General features: G+C 52.4%; 8 protein-coding genes across 8 annotated transcripts; 5 read left to right on the forward strand and 3 right to left on the reverse strand.

Moving 5' to 3' along the window:
• Positions 1–162: 162 nt before the first annotated feature.
• On the forward strand, positions 163–977 carry INS49_003451 (uncharacterized protein; the record flags this gene model as incomplete). Its single annotated transcript, XM_043164245.1, has 4 exons — positions 163–222; positions 281–297; positions 357–562; positions 676–977. 4 exons carry the CDS (start codon positions 163–165, stop codon positions 975–977), a joined length of 585 nt encoding a protein of 194 aa, XP_043019010.1.
• Positions 978–1,709: 732 nt separating this feature from the next.
• On the reverse strand, positions 1,710–6,396 carry INS49_003452 (uncharacterized protein; the record flags this gene model as incomplete). Its single annotated transcript, XM_043164246.1, has 6 exons — positions 1,710–1,828; positions 1,943–3,386; positions 3,467–4,476; positions 4,529–5,719; positions 5,790–6,009; positions 6,124–6,396. 6 exons carry the CDS (start codon positions 6,394–6,396, stop codon positions 1,710–1,712), a joined length of 4,257 nt encoding a protein of 1,418 aa, XP_043019011.1.
• A 1,832-nt stretch (positions 6,397–8,228) lies between these two features.
• INS49_003453 (uncharacterized protein) lies at positions 8,229–9,182 on the forward strand (the record flags this gene model as incomplete). Its single annotated transcript, XM_043164247.1, has 1 exon — positions 8,229–9,182. One exon carries the CDS (start codon positions 8,229–8,231, stop codon positions 9,180–9,182), a length of 954 nt encoding a protein of 317 aa, XP_043019012.1.
• A 196-nt stretch (positions 9,183–9,378) lies between these two features.
• INS49_003454 (uncharacterized protein) lies at positions 9,379–10,872 on the reverse strand (the record flags this gene model as incomplete). Its single annotated transcript, XM_043164248.1, has 1 exon — positions 9,379–10,872. One exon carries the CDS (start codon positions 10,870–10,872, stop codon positions 9,379–9,381), a length of 1,494 nt encoding a protein of 497 aa, XP_043019013.1.
• Positions 10,873–12,259: 1,387 nt separating this feature from the next.
• INS49_003455 (uncharacterized protein) lies at positions 12,260–12,829 on the forward strand (the record flags this gene model as incomplete). Its single annotated transcript, XM_043164249.1, has 1 exon — positions 12,260–12,829. One exon carries the CDS (start codon positions 12,260–12,262, stop codon positions 12,827–12,829), a length of 570 nt encoding a protein of 189 aa, XP_043019014.1.
• A 967-nt stretch (positions 12,830–13,796) lies between these two features.
• Positions 13,797–15,399, forward strand: INS49_003456 (uncharacterized protein; the record flags this gene model as incomplete). Its single annotated transcript, XM_043164250.1, has 3 exons — positions 13,797–14,383; positions 14,585–14,877; positions 15,284–15,399. The coding sequence occupies 3 exons, from the start codon at positions 13,797–13,799 to the stop codon at positions 15,397–15,399; spliced, it is 996 nt and encodes a 331-aa protein (XP_043019015.1).
• Positions 15,400–15,802: 403 nt separating this feature from the next.
• On the reverse strand, positions 15,803–16,734 carry INS49_003457 (uncharacterized protein; the record flags this gene model as incomplete). The annotated part of the gene is made up of 2 exons (XM_043164251.1): positions 15,803–16,046; positions 16,103–16,734. 2 exons carry the CDS (start codon positions 16,732–16,734, stop codon positions 15,803–15,805), a joined length of 876 nt encoding a protein of 291 aa, XP_043019016.1.
• Positions 16,735–17,868: 1,134 nt separating this feature from the next.
• INS49_003458 (uncharacterized protein) lies at positions 17,869–19,038 on the forward strand (the record flags this gene model as incomplete). The annotated part of the gene is made up of 1 exon (XM_043164252.1): positions 17,869–19,038. One exon carries the CDS (start codon positions 17,869–17,871, stop codon positions 19,036–19,038), a length of 1,170 nt encoding a protein of 389 aa, XP_043019017.1.
• Between the last annotated feature and the right edge of the window lie 4,105 nt (positions 19,039–23,143).

Raw genomic sequence — 23,143 nt, forward strand, 5'->3', positions numbered from 1 at the left:
GCCCGCCCGGTCGGGTCGAGGAACCATTGATGCCTCACATTTCAGGCGCTAACGATTCTCAAGCTTGACGTCCACTCGGCGAGCTTCAATTGACAATCGATCGCCCTGGGCATTTGATCGCAGTCCACAACACCGCTGGCAACAAGATTGCCCGTCGCAACCATGGCAAACCCAACATCGCAGACGTACTTACCAAGCAAGACCATAAAGACTGAGTATCCCGTAAGCTATGGACACCAATTGACTTTGGAAACCGCCCGATTGCTAACCCCGGCCAAAGCTCATAGACAATGACCCGTACGACGAACCCCCCCGCTCGAGGCGAAACGATTTTTCTGATTGAGCAATGGAAACAGACATTTCAAGCGGGTGATTGCCTATGCACGGCCATCCGACTACGCCTTCGGCGCAGTCGCAGCTGCGGCTGGCCCCGGCCTGCTCTGGACGATGGAGAGGCTCGCACCGTCGTACGCTGGACGAGGAGCCTTTGCGCGCGTGATGCGACTCGCCGGGTTCATCGGAATCTGCGGCGGTTTCTTGTCCTTCTACCAACGATCAATCAGTACGTGAACGCCTGGCTGGACCGAACACACATCAGAGGAGGGGTAACAACATCGGGGGGACGGGCCTGCGGAAATACGAAACGGACGCTTGCTGACAGGCGCATCTTCACAGTGAGATTCTACGGCATGAGCGAGAACGCACGAGAGGTCGAGCTGGACATGCGGGAGATGGTCGACAAGGTCAAGCGCGGCGAGCCCCTCTACGGCGTGAGCACGCTGAGCCCTCACATGCAGGGCGTCGCGGCGCGGCAGTCGAGGTACTCGGCCACCTTCTTCGATGCCGTCCCGTGGTTCAACTTTGTCAACCACAACCAGCACGGCGTCGACACTGCCAAGTACTACCAGCAGGCGGAGAAGGAGCTCGATGCGGAGAGCCGGGCCAAGGGACAAGCGGAGGTTGCGCAGCTGGGCTAAAGAGTTCAGCGGAAGAGGCTCGATGGGTCTCGCTTTCAGCAAGACAAGGCGGATGGAAGATGCACCGCATCAAGCAGAGAGGCTTGTAGAAGACGGAGTTGCAAGAAGAGGGCGTGGTTGGGGTGCGAGGATCAAAGCTCGACGGCATGTACATTATGCCCACTAGACGGTGTGGTTCGGAATCGAAGGAACCGAAAGACATCCTCGAAAGGATGCAATTGCAATTACTGATGGCAACAACGCTCGAGGCCATCGACGCAGTCATTCCAGATGGCTTGCGCTCACTTCCGTGCCTCTCCCCAAACAATATGCGTCGCCTACCGCTCGCGTGAGGTCAAATATGGCTCCGATCAAAACTCAATCCCAAGTACCGTGCAACACTATTGGCCGTGAGGGAAGCTATTCGCCTGTGAACAGAAGGCTCTAAACATGGACTTCCGATCCCTTGACTACTTTCATGTAAACCATGCCTGCTAGGGCCGCATATATTGCCAGACGGGAGGACAGGAAAGTGGCTCGAGGCTGCTTTTGAGCGCCACAGCAGCTCCCCTTCATCTTCCTCACGATGAGTTCGGTAACGGAGTGTTGCCATTACTACCTTGCAAATGTCTTATAGAAAGCGGCTGGGAGAGGGAATTGGAAAGTCGGTACGAACGATAAATAATTCTGGCAACATGTACTGTATTTGAAATCTTGGGCTTCATCATTATGTCAATGAATCGAGGGTGCATCTCAACCCATCCAAAACCTGTTCCAGGCCTCCGGCCACTTCTTCTCCTTCAATCCAACCAGCCAGTCCTTAAAAGCAAACGGCTCTTCACCCTCAATCAATACCATTCCATTCTTGATCCCTTTCCAACCATCAACCGGGCCCAAATACTTGTGGTTGTGGCCACAAAAATTCTCACCAGGGGGAATAGGGACACCAGCGTTAAATCCCATCCTCTTCTCATAACAAGACTCACAAAGCATCGTATCCCAGCAGTAGAGACACTGGTACATCTTCCTTCCTTTCCAAGCCCGCCACGTCACTTTGCAACGCGGGCCGCCGCAATAACTAGTGTAACCTGTGAGGTCTCCCTCATCCTCCGGCAGGGGGTCTTCGTCCTCATCTTCGTCGTCACTTCCACTCGAGGTGGACGCCCCGTCTCCCCCTTCCGCAGCAGCGGTACCCTCGTCGTCGGGCTCGAGATCAGAAAACCGAGCAGACAACGCAATCTGCGCCTCGCGCTCCAGGCCATCAAGACTCGACAGAACCATTGACAACAGGTCCAGGTTCATCTCGTCGTTCCACGCGACGTCGTCCATCAGAGCGTCGACGGTAGCGTTGAAGCCTTCGTTTAGAATGTCTTCAAACTCGTGCAACGGCCCCAGCTTGCGCGCCATCCTCGCGAGGATGACCTTGTAGTGGACCTGCCACGACTTCTGCAGCGTGACGGCGCGGACTAGTTGGCGGCTCATCAGCCCCTTGGCCTCCTCGAAGAGCGCCGCCTTTTCGGCCCTGTCCGCGGTGGCCCGGAACTGCTCGTAGATGGTGTCCGTCAGCACGCACAGGGCGCGGTACATCGCGTAAGCCGGGTCCTCGTCGGTGAAGCGGTATAGGTCGCCGTTGTTGCTGTTCAGCGTGCTGTCGAGGACGGCGAGGCATTGTGTCCTGACTGCGTCGACGTCTCCGTTCATGGCGTACCAATTCGTGAGGATGTTCCTCAGCGGCACTCCCGCGCCGAAGTGGTCCAGCAGGCCGATGATTTCCTGGTATACCTCAACGATGTAGTCTTGCTCGTTCGCGTCGATCGCGGCGAATAAGAAGTCCGTGTGGTGCTCTCTGTCGTCGGCGTAGTTCCAAGTCATCCACTCAAGCCTCTCCTGCAGCGTCCACTTGTTCTTCACGAGATCCACGGCCTTGTCGTTCTCGTTCCAGGCATCGAATTCCTTGCGCAAGATTTCACCCCTGAGAGGCTCGGTCGAGTTCGCCTGTCTGGCCTGTTCGTACGACTCGATCGCATCATCGGTCTTTCCGAGATCAGTGTTTATCTCAGCCTGCGTGATGTAAGCGCGTCGTAGGTGGTCGGCAGAAATTCCGTCTGGCCGAGACATCGCTCTCGCGATAGAGTCCTGTGCGGCCTCGTAGTCTTTGAGATTTCTCTGTACTGTAGCAAGGAGATGCAGGGTTCTGAAACTCTCTGAGTTTTCTGTGGTGTCGGTGAGATTATCAATTGCGTCGGAAATGGTTCTCAAGGCCGCGTCGTAATGTCTGGAATGCTCAAGAATCGCAGCTATGGCCCATGCCGCATTCGCGGCCTTTGGTGCATCGCCAAAGGCTCTTGACAACCCGAGAATCTCCTCTTTGTCGTACCTGCGTTCCTCCTCCGAGCCAGGAGTCTTTTTGAACAGAGAGTTTTGGCCTGTCTGAGGTCACATACATGATTTAGTAAATTTCCTCACATGGGTCCCTGTAATGAGAAAGGAAACGCAGCCGTAATGCTTACCAATGCAATACATGACCTTGAGAACTTGTACGATGTTGAAGCGGATTCAACATCTGCTACTTGTAGCCATTCCGCGATGTGAGCCTTGGCGAGAGGCACAAACGCATTTCTCCTATCCTCGATCGTTTCTTCTGCCCAGGCTACGGTGCTTTGGCTGAGGAAGTCATTGCTCGTGGCTAAGTTTAAGATCACACTTGCCCAGTAAGCCATATAGGAGATGAGACCATCATTCTCGAAGTCTGTGACAGGCAACTCGTCCACGAAGTCTGAATGAACTTCCTCGTAGTCGACCCCGTGATTTTGAAAGAAAGATGCTGCACCGCGTGCATTGGTCATGATGTTGCCGAGCCCCTCAAGACACGCCGCGCTATCACCATTTGTTTCGAGCGTGATGTTGGCCCAGCTCAAATGATGGACCCAGTTTCGGGCTGCGTAGCTTCTCAGGCTCTCGTCTTGCACCTTGATCTTCCCGCAAATTATGTCACAGCAGACGAGGAAGATCTTCCGGTGGGCCACAGATGCGGGTGTCCTCAAATCCTCGGTGGCGTCTCGTGCTTGTCGAAAATAGTCTCGCATAGACCGACCTTGGAATTTGAGGGGAAGATCGCTGTCGTCGTATTTTGCATCCGGGTCGTCATCGGTGCTGATGGTTGGACCTCCTGAGTCGGTATCAGTCGATTGGCGCTCTTCACGTCCAGCAATTTTCAGAACTCTCGCGAGCTGATTGCCTTGGAGCTCAGATTCCAGGTCCAGAGAGGAATTGAACACGGTTCTGAGCAGCTGGAGTGAGTCGGCGAGTGTCAGCGGTCGACCCGAGAAGGACAGCCACGCCAGCAATGACTTCAGGGCTCCCAGCTGCGAGCTGGCCGTCTTCTGCTCCAGTCCGTGCAAGATTCGGTCGTAGCAATCCTCTAGACTCTTTGGCATCGAATGCTCTAGCTGCTTTAAGACAAGAGGCGCACGCCCAATCATGCTGAAGTGGCGAAGCATGTGTTCAGCGTAAAGCATACCTGCAAGCATATTAGATGTGGCATATGTGTCGGATCAATTGCAGGAACTTACAGTCGGCGGTTTCCTCGATCCTGGTCGCAACCCGTTGCTTGATGTATGGGTCGAATGTTTTCAGCACATTGTCGCTGTTAAGATGGGCCCAAATCAAAGCCTTGGTATCAGGCGCCTGCTTCTCCTTCGTCACACTGATGGATGTCGCACCAATTTCCTCAAGCTGTGTCAACAAGTCGTTCTCGCCGCCTCTAGCATCTCTGAGAGTGCAGATAACACTGACGTTCGACTCCTTGCTAATATTGACATCCCTAATCTTCTTCAGGCACCCCAATAGCTCGTCTCTTTGAACCATCACTGGCAACTCGTCGATCCCGTCAAAGACGATTTTCAGTTGGTATTTTGGCGTCTTACTAGTAGGGAACAAGGGCTTGACCAAGTTGTCCCAGACGTCCTCCGAGTCGTCGATGCTCCATCTCCGATCCTCCCGGACCATCTCTTTGTTGATTCTGTCGCAAAGAGTGGCGTTCTGCTCTGCGATCTGGACGACAGCCCAGTTCACCGCGTTGCAGAACTCTTCCAAGTCCTTCGTGTCTTCCCTGAAGTAGAAGTGGACCACGCATGTGGTTTCGTCGGCGTCTTTCTTCAGACGGTCATAAATAGACGCAGCGAGGTGACTTTTGCCAGTCCCACGGGGTCCTGACACGGCGAGTATGGGCGAGACATCGTCGTCCTCGCCCTGCTCAGTCCAGGCTTTCCATTCAGGCTGCTCGAAGATCCATGTTCCGGTCTCTGGTATCAGGGAGTGCCGAAGGGACTGGTATTCTTTCTCCGGATCTGTGCTGTATCCGAGGGCGAGGCGCACGCTGTTGGATGTGGGTGGTTTAGCATTCCCAGATGATTTGGTCCCGCTCTGCTTTGGGAGGGATTCGTTCCGGCGGCGGTCCATCTCAAATTCGAGGAGCTTCTTGACGTCGTTGAACATGGTGTTCTGTTTCTCAGCCATCTCTTGCATCATTGAGAACTGCTCTTCCATAATCTTCATTGAAGCCTCCGAATTCGCCTGCAACTCCAGTTCCATCTGCTGCAAAAGCTCACGTGTCTCCCCGCTGGACCGTTGGAGGTCCACAGTATTTCCCAGGATTGCCTTCTCTGTTGCGTCGTGCAGATTGTTCATTGCCGTGTCCATGCCACTTCTCGCAGCTACTAGCTCCTGGTCGCCCCCTTTGAACAAGGTGGTCACCCATTTCTCTGCGAGAAGGTCAGGACGACATTTGTGTATATGGAACAGCATATCGATTGTTGCAATGAAAGAGCTTACTGAATCGTTTGAGTTCGATGTACCTGGTCGCCGTTGCGCACATCCTCAACAGCGACGCGAAGACATCGAAAACACAGTCATGAAAGGCCCCTTGCTCCGGCAGTCGCTTCTCGAGGATCTTCATTCGCCGCAGGAACATTGTGAGGTCAACGAAGAAAGTCGTTACGACATCGTAGTCCGCCGACATCTCCTTGCAAGCCTGTCCAAAGGTCAGCCAGTTCTAGATGGATCAGCGCGTTGCGCACGGAGATAGAACAATGCTCACACTTAGCATGTAGGTAAGAGCGGTCCCAACTGCAGCGGCTGGAGGAAAAGCCGGAGTCGCAGCGGCGACCACCTGCTGCATCCCTCCCTCAATAAGCCACATGCCTTCTTTGAACAGGCCTCGCAGCTTGGCGACCTTGGTGCCATCGTAGCGGAAACCGTGGAAGCTCTCCATCTCCTTGCAGCCAAAGTCAATCATAGCATTTAAGCTCTTGAACTGATCGTACCCAGCCTTCAGATCTTTGCCGCCAATGCCTTGATATTGCCGAATGGCATCGTTCCAGATATCGACCACATCTCTGGCACCGTCGTTCTTATACCACGGTCCATCCTTTTGAGCCATGTCTGCGAGTGCTCTTCGCTATCGGGGGCAAGATGGGTCGGCCTGTGGTCAAAGTATGAATTCAACATATCCCAGAGCCGGTTGGAGGGTCTTATAGTCCTTCGAGCTTTTCAGCTGCTCTTAAGCTTCGCAAGGCTTCAATCGATTCCCTGCATTCATCGAACCACCCCTTTGCCGAGTCTGACATGGCTGCAAGGTCGGTAAGCCCTACTAGTACAGCCTTTTAGAACACCCTTGAGCTTACTGGTCGTCAAACCGGCGTCGGGTGTTTAGAAGGAGAGCCATTAGACATCCATCTTTAAATTCTTCTTGTGGAAGTCCTGCAACGATAGCGGATGCATTCCTACCTTCAAAATAGAGAGTAGCGAAGTTGCGACTGTCGGTTATGGAAGGCGTGTTGTTTGGGAGGACGGAGATTTAGGGAGAATGTCGTCTTCGGTCCAGAGCCTTCTTGCAATCAATGATTGGATCATGCAAGGGACTTTAGAGATGACGCTGCTGGACAGCGTAAGCACTATGACCATCCTGGCCAGCGTAGCAGATGGGGGTAACTTTAGAGCCCTAGCCTGCATCTTCCGTCGCCGCTAATGCTACATGGTTGTATCGCCGGGTATACCAGAAGCCTGTCAACCTCGGTGAAGATGACCAGGCAGTCACGATGGCTAGTGACCCATTCATATTCTAATTTGGTTGGTATTTGACATCGAGGCTGAAATAGGGCAGGAATTGACCAGTTTCGAGAACGAAGATCCCAGCTGATGATGAAGAAAACGGCTTGATATCTCTTCGGTCGTACCCCAGAACCGGCAAGAGGTAATTAGATATTTTGAGAAGTGCATGTGGGAGGGAGAATAGATTCTTGATCTCGTAGAAAAGGTCGCTTTCATCTCGCGAAACAATCATTGTCGGACGCACTGCATTATAAAACATGCCGCCTGGGGAGGTTTCTTTGCAATATAGTGTCCAGATCAGTTTCCGCGATGGACGCGGTACGGCAAGCCCGCCTTGTTTCCGGAAACCACAGTCTCAAGGTTGCGGCACTCAAGCGTTCTGCAACACAATAGCCAAGCTATTGAGATGTCATGCCAAGCCGTGTCAGTCACCGGAGCTCCAGTTTTAAATCGCTGTTATTTGCATCACTAGATTCCCGGACGGGTGGTATTACCAGGCAGAACTGACATTACAGTGTCCTACCGGCAGGATATCTTTTCAGATTGGCAGATCGAAAGGTTTGGGGGTCAGTGGACGCCCCAGGATCTCTTCCACGTGGCATTTTGCGTTGTAGAGGACGTATGAGGCCGGTAGAAAGTGCCGCCGCAGGGTCAGAGTGAGCCGGGTCAAAGCCAGCATCCACCCGACAGGCACCTCGGCCAATGTAATCCGACAAACGACCAGTCGAATGTGCCGTCGGATCGTTCGCGGTTATTATCTCTTTTAAGCATTCTCTGAATCATTGAATGGAAGTCCGGACGGCTCTCGTCGCGCGACTTTTGTTTACCTCATGAGATCCGCAAAAAGTGGCATGACTGTCACCCGCAGGGAGCTCCCCCCGCGATTTCCAAGGCCCGATATTGCTCATGAGACTGCAGCAGCCCACCCAGGTCCTCCACGGGGAAAAGGAGGCCCATCTCGTGTCATTTTCCCACCAGATCGGTTCACGTGAATGTGATCTATATAAAATGGGGTCTTCCACTCTTCCATTCGATCTTATTTCCAGGCACGGACTGAAGGCTCGCCCCTAGTTGTACTGCACTGGTGATCGTCTCATACCACTGGTCCAATTTCGTGACTCCCCGTCCTCTTAGCCACGATCCCATCATCCCATCGCCACAATGCCCAAATACGTCCTGACAGGCTGCGACGGCAACATCGGCAGCGTAGCCGCCTCTCACGCCCTATCCCTCGCCGGCCCAGACGATGAGCTCGTCCTGACCAGCCACAAGCCGGGTTTCGTCCACGATGACCTCGTAGCCGAGGCCAAGGCAAAAGGCGCCAAGATCCTCATGCTCAACTACGACGACCCGACCCACCTGGTGCGCGTCTTCGCCGGCGCCGAGGCCGTCTCCTTCGTCTCCACCTGGCTGATCGGCAAGGGCCGCCGCAGGCAGCACAAGAACGTCATCGACGCAGCCAAGGCCGCGGGCGTGCGGCGCATCGTCTACACGAGCTTCGTGGGCGCCGACCTCGGCGACGGCGGCGAGGACATGCCCTTCCTGCCGCGCGACCACGCCTACACCGAGGGGCTGATCCGCGCGAGCGGCCTGCAGTACAACATCCAGCGCAACTACCTGTACATGGACAACATCCCCCAGTTCCACGCGCAGAGCTGGGGGTTCGCGGGCGACAGGTGGCTGTCCAACGATGCTGATGTCAAGGGGGCCTTCGTGGCGAGGGATGACTGCGGACGGGTGCTCGGGGCGCTGCTGATGGGCAAGGGCGAGCCGGACACGGTGTACACCGTTACTGGGCCCGAGGCCGTGACGAATAGGGAGATCTTCGAGTGGATGGCGAGCCAGAGTGGCTACAAGGGGAAGTTCGAGAACTTGAGCGACGAGGAGCTGGAAAAGTGGTGGAAAGCGAAAGGCCTGCCATACGATGTGTACGGGGACTTTTCAAAAACGCCTTGCAAGCTGTGCATGTACGATCTGCTTTGCTCAGGCCAGATGGTTGCTTGGGGTCACATGAAAGAGACAACGGATGCCGTGGAGAAGTTGACGGGAAGGAAGCCTGAAGGGTATCGGGAATATCTTCTGAAGTACAGGGACTTGTTTCCAAAGTCCGAGTAGGTATGAGATTGGCGCTCAGGTAATATGTGGTCCTGTATATCAAAAGCATAGTCATGATGCCTTTCACAGAGTACAAAGTGGTCTTTAATTCCAAAAACTCGGACACATTAGTGCTACTATAGAACATTAATTAAGATGCCATCACAGATCTCAAAGTCTAAATTAACATTACAACAAATTCCTAACTCACACCTCATCACGTCAGCCACTGCAAGGGCATATCTTCGCTAACCGTCAACTTCGTATCCCCGGTCACCTTCCAAAGCCCTGATGCTTTGTGCCATTTCCAAGCGAGCCAAGCAAGCGACAGAACAAGAACCGCACCACCCACACCAGTGCCTATTCCCCACCAGACACGCACGTCATAATGCTCCTGGTAGAACTGCCCGTTCTCAAAATCCATGTAGCCTCCGTAGCTCGACGGGCCGAAGACGCTTGACTTGCATGTGCAATTATTCAACCCGCCGATGGCGTGCACTATCATTACCCCCGCGATCATGACCACGGCGAGAGCGTTGGGCACCATCATAGCCTTGCGGATCTTGACCCACGGTTCCTGCTGTATACCAAGCAGGATCCACGAAGGAAGAGTGAGCGCGTACCAGATGACATACATGAGCGACCGGCAGCCCAAGCCAACCGTAGGGGTGTTGAACGAAACCATGAATGCCATCCCAAAGCTGGTGCTCACAACAAATTGGCTGATTATCCAGACAACGTACCATCCTGTCGGCCGGGTCGTCAGAGACTTCTGAAATCTCTGAAAGTCCTGCATATCGAGTAAAGCAAGAAGATTAATCGGGGCCTTTCCGCGGTTCGCAATCTTGTCCAACACAGTATCCGTGACGCCGCAGTACCGCAGTGTACGGCCCTGGCCCATAAAGTCCCCAATCTCGAAGTCATCCGTGTCGTCCCCGTCGTGCATGCCGTCCGGAGCTCGCCAGGGGACCCAGGCCTCCACGCCCTGCTCGAAGAGGAGGTCGATGTTGAACATCCAGCGCTCAATCAGTACTCGGCAGCGAGTGTCGGAGGTCGGGTTCCGGTCGACCACAGAGGCGAAGACCACCACCGGGACCCAGGAGAGGAGCAGCCCCAGCGCGAGTGAGTGAGCCGTCGAGTTGTCGCCCAGTGTTGCGAATGCAATCACGATTGAGAAGGCGAAGGCGATGCCGAACCAGATTATGCTGATGTATATCGGATAAACGCCCTTGCGTCTGTATTGCCTTAAGTGGAAGGCGAGGTGTTTGGTGAGATGCACGAGTCTCTGGCGCATGGGCTGAGAGAGCTCAGGGCTGTTCTTCTTGACGTAGTGGAATAGGATACCCCTGAGTAAGGCAGTGTCTCTGCGTCGGTCCTGGGCTTGCTGTCCCTGTCGACGCGGGTATTGGTATTGGTTGATGCAGCTCAGGATGTACAGCGCATCCTTGATCAGGTCCTGATCGTCCCGCAGATGGAACAGGTAAGGGTAAGACTGACACCTCGCGATCATCATGATGTTCCACATTGTAGTTGTCAATGCAGCGGCTGGCGCGCCTATCCAGTTGGCGAAAGCCTCGGCGTTCTTGATCTTCCTATAAGAAAGAGACTCGTAGGGAAGCTGGCTCATGAGTGCTAAGGTTGGAAATATCCAGTTTGTAAGGATTTGGAAGGCGTCTGTTACACTGTAGTATTTTGGCGTTGAACCACACATCTTGTTGCAGCCATCTTTTGTGAGTGCAATTGGGCGCGTGTCGGCATCTCCTCTAAACCCATGGAGGGGCCCATGGTAAGCCACATCGTAGCCATCAAAGAAGATCTGGCCATTCCTATAATTTGAGTCATTTAAAAATCCAGTTACTGTCTTTTTACACTCTGCAAAGGTGATAGCAGATACCGCATTTACCAAGAGAGAAGCGACCGCAAGAAGGAAAGTGAGTGGATGATGCGAGGCCGATATAAGAATCCTCATCACGAAAGGCGGGTAGACGAGTTTTCGTATGCCTGTCGAGCTGCCTGGGACCAAGGACGGGTCAACGATTGAATTTTGTATTCCCTTGCCTCGTGGACTTTAAGCCGCATGCTGGGGACATTGTCCCACAGAACGATAGTGTGACTGCCTAAGGGATTCTGACCCCGGCTAATCTCGCAGTTTTGGTGTCTTGGTACTGATGCGGCCCGACATGATTCGACGATAAGCATGTTTTGCTGCTTAAAATTCAATGTGGCGTTCGCCAGATGAGCATCTCAGCTGCAGGATAGCCCCAGTTTAGGGACGGGGCAGACATGGTTGGCCCTTCTCCGAACAGTTACCTCCTTTCCCTAACCTGCTTCTCACCACCATGCTTTCTATGTCGGCGCTAATCCCCGTGTCTACATGCTAATGACCGCCTTTTTGAGCAAGCCGTTTGAGTCTTCTAGCCCCACTTGTCCTCGTGCAGAGGGGAACATGAGCGGCTCAATATCTCAAATGATTCTATGGCCCTTCAACCCAACTCAAGGTAGTCGCTCAGCATCCTCGCAGCCCTATTGCCTCTTCCATCGCCCCCTCGCATTGAATTGACTCTTGGTTCATCGAACCTTGAGAATTCAGCATGACTCTGCAAATTGATGACGGGCCTGCAGCTGAATTCCCGCAATCACTCGCTGCTGGTAATGTTGGCTCAGTAGATATTCCACTTCGAAATTCATATGCCGTGCCGTTCTGAATAGTGCTTTCAAATGAGGAGCACTCAGACAGAGCGGCATGCTCACTTACTCAACAGACAGTCACAGGCAGTCCAGCAAGTCGCCAATCGACAACTCGAATGTACACATTTGTCCATGTCTTGGTACGTAATTGCCATAGGTGATATTCATTTCTCGGACCAATCACCGGGGAGTCCTAGTCACCGTTGAAGAGAATACTGGACTAATCGCTGACGCTGAATCCTTCCTTAGCCCCACTGCCTCGTCTTAGCCTCTCAGCGCAAGAGTGTGCCCTCTCACCGTAGGTACTCAGGAGAAGATTTCTGTCCTTCTCGTCAGCACCACACACGAAAACGTTCATTTACAACAAAATTCTCACCTCATAGTGATTCAATCGATTGACCTTCATCAGGATGCATTGGCCTCAGCATTTATCAGCATGGCTGTTCCTCGCCCTGCTAGTTCCTCAGGGTCAGACAACCTCGATCCAAGATCATGCACAGTCCACCAAGATCGTGAGCATAGAGCACACAACGATAGTCTGCAATCGCACATTCGAAGACACACGAGCCGCACTTGAGGCATCGTTGCCACCTATCAACACAAATTATTCCACGCTTCTCGCAGCCGGGGATGTCGCCGGGGCGCTCCGGGCACTGGAAAGCCTACCTGCGCTCAATACGTTCATCGTCCCACCCCGGAACTTCGGCAACCTGCTGCGCACCCTCAACAAGACCGAAAAGGCTGTGCAATACGATATCGGCAACCCTTACACCGCCACGCAAATGAACTCGTTCGAGCTGGGGATCTCACTGTATGCGCCCATCAGGGTGCTGCTAAGGGAGAGGGAAGGGGTCGCCGTGTTCGAGTACGACAGGCCGAGGGGCACCCTCGGCCAGTTTAGGAATGATCGGGTGGACAAGATCGCGCGGGATTTGGACCAAAGTCTTACGGCGTTGCTGATGGATGCTGCGGGCTGGTGATCCAGGGAGAAGCTTGGTTGACTCAATCACACACCAACGCAAGGTGATGGTGACTTGTGCGACACTATGGCTTCTGTGGCGTCTCGCCCGGACATTCGTCGCCAGTCCTTAGAGTTGACCCTCTTTTCGAGTGGTCGAGGCTAATGATGGGATTCGAGGTCGGTCAGCCGCGCGGGCAAGCAAGATTGTTTTCCTTCCATCATCAAACAAGCCATTCTTATTGATAAGATTGTAAGTATAAAATGATATGTATCGCCGTCGAGTATGTGCTCAGGTATCTGTAGCGTGTGAGATCGGTGCAAGCTCATCATGCCTTGACAAATACAAACTCTCGGAATGTTTAGCTTATCGTGATACGCATAACGATCATGCAAAGCCCAAAAGGCTAACAGACTATCTAAATATGTGCGCAGCGTTAGGGCAGCATCGGCCGCCTCCTCAGGCTGGGCACGTTGCTTATGGCTTCATGTATGCTCACAACCTTGCCGCTATAGATAGGCTTTGACAACAACCATTGGACTCGAGACATTCTCAAACGTAATAGAGCGTTGAAGGTAACTTGAAATCCCGAGCCATTAACATGATATACCCCTGTTGGGGGATATCACTTCCTTCCGACCTAGAGATCGCGACATGCTCTGTGCGCCGTGTGGCTTCGAGGGTGATCTTGTGGTACTACACACCACTCCCACACCAATAGCCAATACGTCATCCGTCGTTACACCGATGATATAAGAGTTGTGGTGACCGCATAGCATCTCAACGTGATCTATGCTGGCGTGAGAGGACTTTCCTCATAGTGTCCCGGTTGGACACGTTCAACTGATAAACACGTCTGCTAAAGGCCTCCATGAAGCTTAAGTGTGCTGCGAATTCCGAAATACCCACGAACTGTTTTCCTCTGTTTGAAATCAATATCTAGATTTTTTGATCATTGTTATTTTGGAAATTTTCAATATTCTATGAAATGGCACTCCCTTCTTCCAGAGACCACACGGGTACCATTGCAGATCTCGAGCTCGACAACCAGCCATCAAGGACCTCTGAGGCTGAAGCTCCTGATTCTCAGAAACAGATCCAAAATTCCGTTGGATACAGTGAATACATCGCTGGCCTCAATCTCGAGTTCTCAGGCTCCGAAGCACGGCGCACAAGGTGGAAGATTGATCTGGTCATTATACCGATCTTCCTCATCACCCAGGCCTTGCAACACATGTGCCGCACAACCCTCAATTATGTCAACCTCTTCGGATACCAGGAATTTCTTGAACTGCACGGAAGCCAATTCAGCTATCTCACGTCGATGGTTTATGTGGGATATTTTCTAGGGCAGTACCCTTGCGGCTGGCTGATCGGTCGATTCCCAGCACAAAAGGTGCTCACCTGCGGCATCCTGGGCATGGGCTTGTTGACCATTCTCATGACGCAGTGCAGGACATTCGGGAGCGCTCTGGCCGTACGCTTCCTCGTGGGAATATTCACAGCTTCCATTACCCCGGGTCTGACCCTTATGACGGGGTTCTGGTACACGCGGCGAGAGATACTGCTAAGACAGTGCGTCTGGTTCTCTGCAGTGGGCTGGGGCGGCATCCTCGGGTCGTACGTCGCTATGGGGGTATCCAAACTACCTCCTGGCGTGCATGAGCGATGGCGATTGATATTCTACATCATGGGTGGAGCCACATGTCTTTGGGCTTTCGTGGTGCTATCTTTTCTACCAGACAACCCGTCAGCTGCTCGTTTTCTTTCTCCCAGGGAGAGGATCATCGCTGTGTCGAGGGTTGCGGCAAATGAATCAGGGATCAAGAACAAATATCTGGACAAGAAACAGGCCATGTTAGCTTTCTACGATCTGAAAGTCCTACTTGTGTCCATTTCTATCTTCGCCGGCTCTTTCCCCCACGCAGTCGTCACCTCCTTTTCAACGGTCATTATTAGGGACATGGGCTTCTCCACGACTATAACAACGGCGCTGAAGTCGGTTGGCGACGCTGTTCAGGTTGTGACGCTGTTCATTGGAGGCGCAGTGATCTTAAAGGTTCGCCATTGTGAGTTGACCCGGCCCAGGTCCACACTTACTATCGAATCACTCACCAGAGTTCATCATAGCTCGTCTCTTGACAGCCGCCATAGTCAACGTGCTATGCGCAGTATCTGCAGCGCTGATGGCATACCTTCCGCGATCAAACCAATGGGGTCGGCTAGTGTGTTTCTGGCTGGTCAATTCCCAGTCGGTGAGCTACACAATTGGCCTCATAATGATCTCCTCAAACATGGCAGGCTATACGCATAAGTCTTTCGCGAGTGCAATGATATTGTAGGTCAGTTACGAAATATCAGTCTTTGCTCGAGGGCTCACATATGAGAATCATAGCACGGGAAATTGCTGGGGCAGCTTCTCTGGCCCTTTCATCGTGAAGCAATCCGAGGCACCGTACTACAGGAGCGCCACAGTAGGCCTCCTAGTTGCATATCTCGTCAAGCTAGTTTCCAACTTGCTTCTGCTCGGTATGACAATCGTTCCCTCGTCGATCCTAGAATTCAATGATTTCGCGTCAAACATTGGCTAACTCTTTCAGCTTATATGTTCTTCATCAACCGATATCGTGATCACACATATGGAGCTGCTGATAAGCAGCAAAGTGATAGCTGGAATGCAGGATAAGACTGAATTCGAAAATAAGAACTTCCGTTACGTTCTTTGACATTTTGTAATTCATGGAATCCCATAATGTGAAGTTGGTGGTAGACTGGAAACCAGTGACAGACTAGTCAATAGTTGGGTATCAAGAAGGTGTTGGATTGTTTATGGACAGTACCAAATTCATTTTGGCAATTGGATCACCCCCCTACAATCATGTACAGTACAAATTCCTAGGCCATTGGGCCATGCCAAGTGTCAACATACCGCTTTTGCAGTCAACTGTGCTACCGGGAAAAGGGCCAAATGCTCTTAAAAGAATTCAAAGACTATCAAGCTTTCGGAGATCCAAGGGAGACGCAGCTGTCCGCGCTGTTCTCCACAAATAAGCCTCCATAAATCTGGCCCTCGTTCAGAGGACTCTCCTGAAACCCGTCGAACACGACTGTCTTGGTTTCAGTGGGCTTCTTGAGCAAACCAATCTGAAGAGCGCCGCCACCACTGTTGTCGTTCGGCAGAACCTCAGTAACAGCCTCCAGCGGGGAAGCGCCCTCGGAGAAGTAGACTTGGATTGTACTGAGAATTAATTGTTAGCTTTCAAGTATCAAACACAATGCACTTCAAACACGCACTCATTTGGGATGTCGACAGTGACGGCAAAATTCTGCCACTCCTCAAAGTTGAGCGGGGACGTGAACACAACGGTGTTGTTCCGGTGCAGCATCTTGCAGCTGTGAGACGCGGCCTCGGAGGTATCGTTAGAGCCCAGGGGCAGCCCGAGCTGCAGCGCAAACTGCGAGCCGGACGAGTCGTTGGTCTCGTGCCACACGGTGAGGTACTCGTGGGTGAGGTTCAGCGGCCGGGCGGCATCCTGTTTTGAGCTCCAATGGAACGTCATTACACCCTCATTTGAAGCATCAGATCCGTTGCCAAGCAGCAGGCCGGCCCTCCTGAAGCCAAGCTGCGGGTTGGTGCCGCTGGGGTTGAAGATGGACCTGTCGTCGATGGTCACCTCGATGGGCTTGAAGCTCTCGGGCGTGGAGGCGTCGAAGAGCGATGGTGCTACTTCGGGGAATTCGAGGATCTGAGACCATGAGAGGTTCTGGCCCTTGCTGTATCCGGGGTTGAACCGGCTGGCATTGGTGTCGAACACCGAGAGAGTGGTGTTTTGGGTAATGCGGCCATCCAACACAACCGGACATTGGACGGGGTGGTTGAGCGAAAGTAATTGGAGAGAACGGACGGCAAAGTATGACAAAGCCATTTTGGTGAGTGGAAGCGAATGGAACTGTTGTGTATGGTATCTTGCGTGTACCAATTAAACGTTGCACACTTTCTTGCAGGGACTGCAAGTGCATTTATGTCTGGACGGAGCGTTCCTCGAACGCAAATCGCGTTGATTCAACACTCCCAAGGGCCCATTTACATGACACAAACGCTCATTGGAGGAATCGAAACGGGAAATCTCATTGCTGATTTTTTTAATGCTAGGGGCACGGTGTTCCCGCAGCTACCGTAGTGATTTACTCGCCCAATGCCTCTTCTGGGCTCTAGCTTCCCCCTTTCCCCTACCGCTATATATAGCGATCCCTCCACTACATAGTTCTACAGTAGAAATCGCCCAATGCAGCTTCGAAGGGCTTATATGGTCATGTTCATTGACATGTAGGCCTGAGTCCATGTAATTTTGAGATATCACGCATGAACCCTTTTCCACGTCCTGCAATGGAGTGCACATCCTTAGTTTTGATCCAGTTTATCGTTTCTGCCTCTGCATTCTACGTAATTGGGCCTGAGGGTGGCTCCACATCGCTAACAAGACGGAACGGCAACTTGATGTCTGTATCTGATATTGTTTCAATTTAGAATCTTCAAATGCTATCTTATCTGAGGATCAGAGCACCAGGGACATTTGTCCGGGCATCTCGATATTGCAAGTACAATTGTGCAATGTCCGCAATAATAAGCGATCATCACACACGGCTCAACGAGTCGTTCACCTTGCAGCTTGTCGACAACATGGGACTGGCGTTTGGCATTTGCTGGGACGCGTTCTCGGCGACATGAACACAGTAGAACCTTGAAATCCCGACTAATGCCTAGCATGCGCAACTGAAACATGAGCCATAGGTACAGGCAGGCACCGAGTTATGTGGTACGGCTGGTCACGTGCAGCCGCTGCCTAAACCACCATCCGTCCTAGAGGCTGAGAGGAAGGTCCCGCCTATTCGTGTGTCACCGTGTCACCCAAGTCTCTCCGATGCTCTTGCTTTCATCGCACGGAGTGATTCACTCCATGTGAAACGTCACTGCATACGCAGATCCCTTTCAGAACCTCATGAGCTCTCCGCGTTTCGCTCTAGCCAGTGCCGCTTCAGTCCAGGCTCTACAAGACGCGATGGATGAAGTGCCGATCTACACAATTGATTTGTCCCGCCCTCCCGCTCGAAGATACACGGAGCTTGTGCACGACTTCCGGAACAAGATCCCACATCTGACCGAGCTGTTCGAAGATGTCGTCACCGGCTTCGGCCTGCCGCTCAAAACGACGACTCGCCTCGCAAGGCTGTTGTTGAGGCGGCTGCACAGCAAGGAACAGACCGAGGAAATCAGAGGGATCAGTGAGGCAAGCGGTGTCGATATGTACCTTCTTGTCTGCCTGAATACACTACTGGACCTCTTCATGGGGTGCACAAGCGGGGGTGCAAGGATCAAGACGGGCAAAGCGGGCAGTTCCAGGCAGACACGGATGTTGCACTTCCGGACTTTGGACTGGGCGATGGATCCCCTCCGCGAAGTCGTGGTGCAGTTCAACTTCGTCAACGAGCCTGGCGGCCCCGTCATCGCCCGGTCCGTCACCTACGTCGGATTTGTCGGTGCACTCACTGCGGTCCGACCGGGTTTGAGCATGTCTCTCAACTTCCGCCCGTATCACAACGACAGCCATTCACACATGTCCAATCTGCAGTTCCAATATCACCGACTGCTTGTGCTTCTTGGACGAAGGCCCTCCATAAGCTCTAACCTGCGAAGCATCCTGCTTCCTCCCGACTCCAGCGACGGCCATGGACGCGTCGATACAATCTCCTCAATCCAGCAACGACTGCCGTCATTACCTTCAACTGCAGCATATCTGACTTTCAGCGACGGCGATCGGACCCTGGTGATGGAGAAGGACCGCGTGACTGCCCACACCAGCACGTCCTCGTCGTTCATCGTCATCACAAACCATGACGCGAGCTCTGACAACAATCCAGCCGGTGCGACTGATAGTGATAACGCCAAGCTTGCCGTCACGGGCATGAGTGAGCTGGTCGAAGAGTCTCAAGACAGAAAACAGTGCGTCGAGTCGAAGTGGAAAAAAGCTGAGGAGGCATTTCGGCGGCGTAGGAAGGATGCCAGTCGTGGAGATGCAGACACGGCCATGAGCGTGACAGAGTCTCAGTTGGTCAAATGGGTTGAGGCGTGGCCGATTACCAATGAGTCCACACACTATGCCACCATAATGGATCCAGTGGCCGGGGATTTTGTCTACCTCAAAAGATACCTTGAACCTATCTCTGAATAGTTTACATCACAGCGTAATGACCATCATATCAGTTTTCAACCTCCAGTAAGCTAGTCCAGCTTGTGTCCGACCATGGAAATACGGCGATCATTAACGAGTTCTGTTGATTACAAAGAATACTGTTACTGGACAAGTATGGGGCTCGGAAGCTCTTAAAATTTACGCTTCTATCAGACTGTACTTGCCACAATGCCTTTGTGTACAGACATGACTGTTATGTCCTCTTCAACAATGGCATTGTTAACAACTCAATGTCAATCTCCTAACAATTCATTATTACGTCTTTGTCATAATCTTCGGCCACTAAATCTTGTCCAAGTCGTCGAGTATATTTAGGCCTCATTCTGCTACTTCATTGAAGGATTCCTATTCCTGCGAGAAGCATGCAGAAGCACGCTTGAAACTTCACTTCACAGACACACAAACACGCATAAAATCACCTTCAGCATGTCGTCTCAAGGCTTGCCATCTTCTTCAAACCACGAGCAGCGACCGAAGTTCACCTGTTTCCTCAGGCTGCCCGTAGAGCTTCAGATCCAGGTGTGGGAACACGCATTCCCGCCCAACCGCAAACCGCGAGTCGCACTCCTGCGAGTCCACAGTGCGCCTGACACGCGCCTGTCACACCAGGTTCTGAACCTCAACAATGTTGACGCCAGCATAGGTTGGCCTGTTTCGAACCACTTTTGTCTTGCCGAGACTGACCCTGTTTCTAGCCTCCTCGCAACCTGTCACCGCAGCCGAATTGTGACCTCCAAGACGATGGGTAGCACTTTCGACACACCCTGGCTCCGACGATTGGGACTGACTGGCCCCCACATCGACCCAGGTGCCGACATTGTGTTCTTCGGTGGTGATGAGAACGTCCTTTTGGCCAGCCCGTCCATGATGGCGATGAGTCTGGTCTTAGGCAACGAATTGCCGAACATTATAGTTCCTGCAATCGCATTCGTGGCCCATATTACTGGTGACTTAAGTCTCGGGACCGTAGAGCCGGTCAGCGCCGCGCTGGCGAGGCTGCGAGCCGTCGACCCGGTCTGGAACGAAATCTTCCGTCCGGGTGCCAACGCTCTGCCCCGTCCGGGCCTACCGCGGAACATATATTTCCTGCTTGGCCCTGTCCCGCGCACACGCCTTGCTGATCGTAGGCCTCGGTTGGACTGTCTCCACTTTGAGCACCTGACATTCTTCCCTCCTTCAGCTACAGCGGCTGCGCCCATGGCGCCGCCATTTGATGTCCGGGACAGTTTTCAGGGCCTCGAAAACTATGTGAGCATGCGCCGGATCCAAGATTTCTGGGACAACGTTCAGAGTGCCCCAGGATTCACAGGTACGATTCCTAACTTCTCTTTTGTCCAAATCAGGACTTAGTTCAAGGCAAAGCGGAGAACTAAGCCGTTCAGATAGGTCTCACGTATTTTCAGGGGCCCCTGTCCTCAGATTCATTCCGAACAACAAGTGAGTTGTTCTTTATCCCACAGAATGTCAACGCAAGCAGTCGCAAAAATAAATTCTCGTTCTTTACTCCACTTCCAGTTAATTATCTTCAAAGATCTTTGTGGCAACTCAGTTCCCCGTGTATCTAGACTTCGTTTAAGACATGATACGAAGTAAATTAAGTGGCCCTGTCCAGCCGCCGAGCATTTTGAAATGCGCAGAATACTCGCACCAGCACTAACAAGAGAATAGACCTGACGTGCATAAATAAGCGGTGCACTATTTGCACTATATTTTTAATACTGAAGTAATTCACTTACTGCATATCGGATTGACGGGGTGTAAAGCTGTCTCGATGGCACAACTGGCTGAATAAACAGCCCTAGCATATCCTTAACTGAGCCAATTGCAAACCAGTTTGGGTTTTGCCGCATGTAACAGAGGCATTTCTAAACCAGATCCTATATGTTCACCTACTTTTGCGTCTGACCTTGAGCATGGCACAATAATTATAAACAATCTTGCCTTGCTACCAAATTCCATAAGAAAGGAGCCGTCTGTCTTGCACTAGAATATCTACTTTATGGTCTTGGGACCTTTCAGCGGCAGCCCGGTCACTGGCTTTAACTCTGTCATCGTGAAGAAGCCAGGTGTTGTCACCGATGTCCACCTAGTTTTTTCCGGTTTTGATCACGTAGCCTGTCCATTCCCGTATATCTCTTTGTTACTAAATTATCCGTTTCGACCGTTTCGGCTCCCTCCAAATCCCTGCGAGCCGCTCCGACACTCTCAGCAAGACCATCTGAACCCTTGTCGGCCTCACTTTCCTTCTCAACAATTGAACCTGTTTCGCTACTGGCAGTATCATCACTGGAATCCTGGGTCGGTGGCTAGTATTAGTTGTTACCGGCAATCTCGAAGATTTCTTCATTGATGAATGGAACAAAGTGCTCAGGGCCAGCAGGACCTACTGTTTGAGACCCCAGCGGTACGCAGTAATCATAGCCCTCCTCAAGCGCTAAAGTGTCGCCGGATAACTGCGGGTTTGCATCCAAAAATGTTTCGAGCCGGACATTTTGGCTGGAAGCGACCGTAATGGCTGAATCTCCACTCTTTGCAGAGTACCATGAAGTGCAGTCTGCTGGTGCGCCTGGTTGAGTGGGACCGCTGGGCCCAACAGCCGTGGCTAGCGGCAGAATGATGCAGGCCACCAAGAGAACTGATGTGTTTTGTGCTCGCATTTTCGATTTTATGAAGCTCGTGTATTCAAGTCTGTATCCCTCTTTTCAAGGTGTGATGTATCTTCGCAGCAGTAGGATATTGCGACGTGAGAGCATCTTAAATCAAGAGTCTGAAGGCATGTTGGCATAGGACGGGACAAAGGACGCTCTCAAGCTAGTTGTCTATAGTCGCAAAGAGTGTCTGTGAGTTTTTGTCAGAACTTGCCAAAAACGATGGATGGGCGGGAATCCCGTCAACCGTCAAGTCATCTATAAAGGTGCTTGGATACGTCTTGCCGATGTTGAGCCTTTGTACACACTGCAGAAATCAGGCAAGGATTGGCGGAATGCTTGTTCACTAACGGAACAGGACATGAACGGAACACAGGCAATGCTTCAAGCTTGTACACATCCGTCGTCCCCCAAGGCATCAGTCGCTTATGTTGATGTTCTTACAATCTCACTGCCAATATCTAGTCGCTACTGATATTCAATATACCTGGGCGGCCTTGGGGGTCTTCACAGAAATGAAATTACTAACATTTTTGTCGTAAACGGACTTGAACCACGTTTGGGCTTTCTGGAATTTTGCAAGATGGGTAGCCCGTCCCCTCAAGTTTTCGGGAGAATGAACTGCTAGTCCTCCAGGCTGAAACCCCTTTTCAAGACTTGGGGCGAATACTGCGGAAACATGCTCGGCCCGAAGAGACCGAATGAAAGGCCGTATTTCTCCACCACCAGGTATCAGCCTGAGGCTGGGTGTGCCGCGTACTCATTTGCCTGCGCTCGTCCAATCGATGCGCCTCCGGCCCCGTTTCCCAGCGAATGAGATTCTTGTGTCAAGACCGAAGCCAGGCACCCGGCCCCCAGTGAATCTCACCTTGTGGTGAGCCTCGGCAGCTTGACGTTGGTGGCGAGGCCTGAGAGCAGCCTGAAGTGGCTCCATGTCGCGCCCCCACGGCGGTGATGGCCAATTAGTCCCCTCGAACGTGTTTGGTAGATGGCTTCACAACGGCGACCACCCGTGGGGGCCGGACCGGGAGTCATCTTTCTATTGAGCCTTGGGCTCAGTACTTGCATCTTAATTGGCCTCAGGCTGTTCATGAAAAGGCTGTGTCTTCCCGTGGCGGTGGGTGCGGCCAGAAATGGTCAGGGTTGCATTATCCGGCCTCGTTCTATAGAAGAGAGTCAACCAGTCCAGCCAAAGATGCACTGAAGTTCCATCACATGCGCCATCACTACCTAGGCCAGACTGATTCGTTGAGATGGCTCGCAGGATTGGCACCTTTGCGGCCTTTGCAGTCAGTCGTTCTTCAACTAGCCTATCGACCACCCGGCTCCTGGGCATCGATGTTAGTGCCTCATGGAAGCAAGGGCAAACTTGGGTGTCCAAAAGAAGTCGATCGCTCGTCGCTCAAATCATTCTTGTCTCGGCCGTTCTTGTAACC

Source organism: Diaporthe citri (assembly GCF_014595645.1).
Source record: "Diaporthe citri strain NFHF-8-4 chromosome Unknown scaffold_10, whole genome shotgun sequence".
NCBI classification, from domain to species: domain Eukaryota; kingdom Fungi; phylum Ascomycota; class Sordariomycetes; order Diaporthales; family Diaporthaceae; genus Diaporthe; species Diaporthe citri.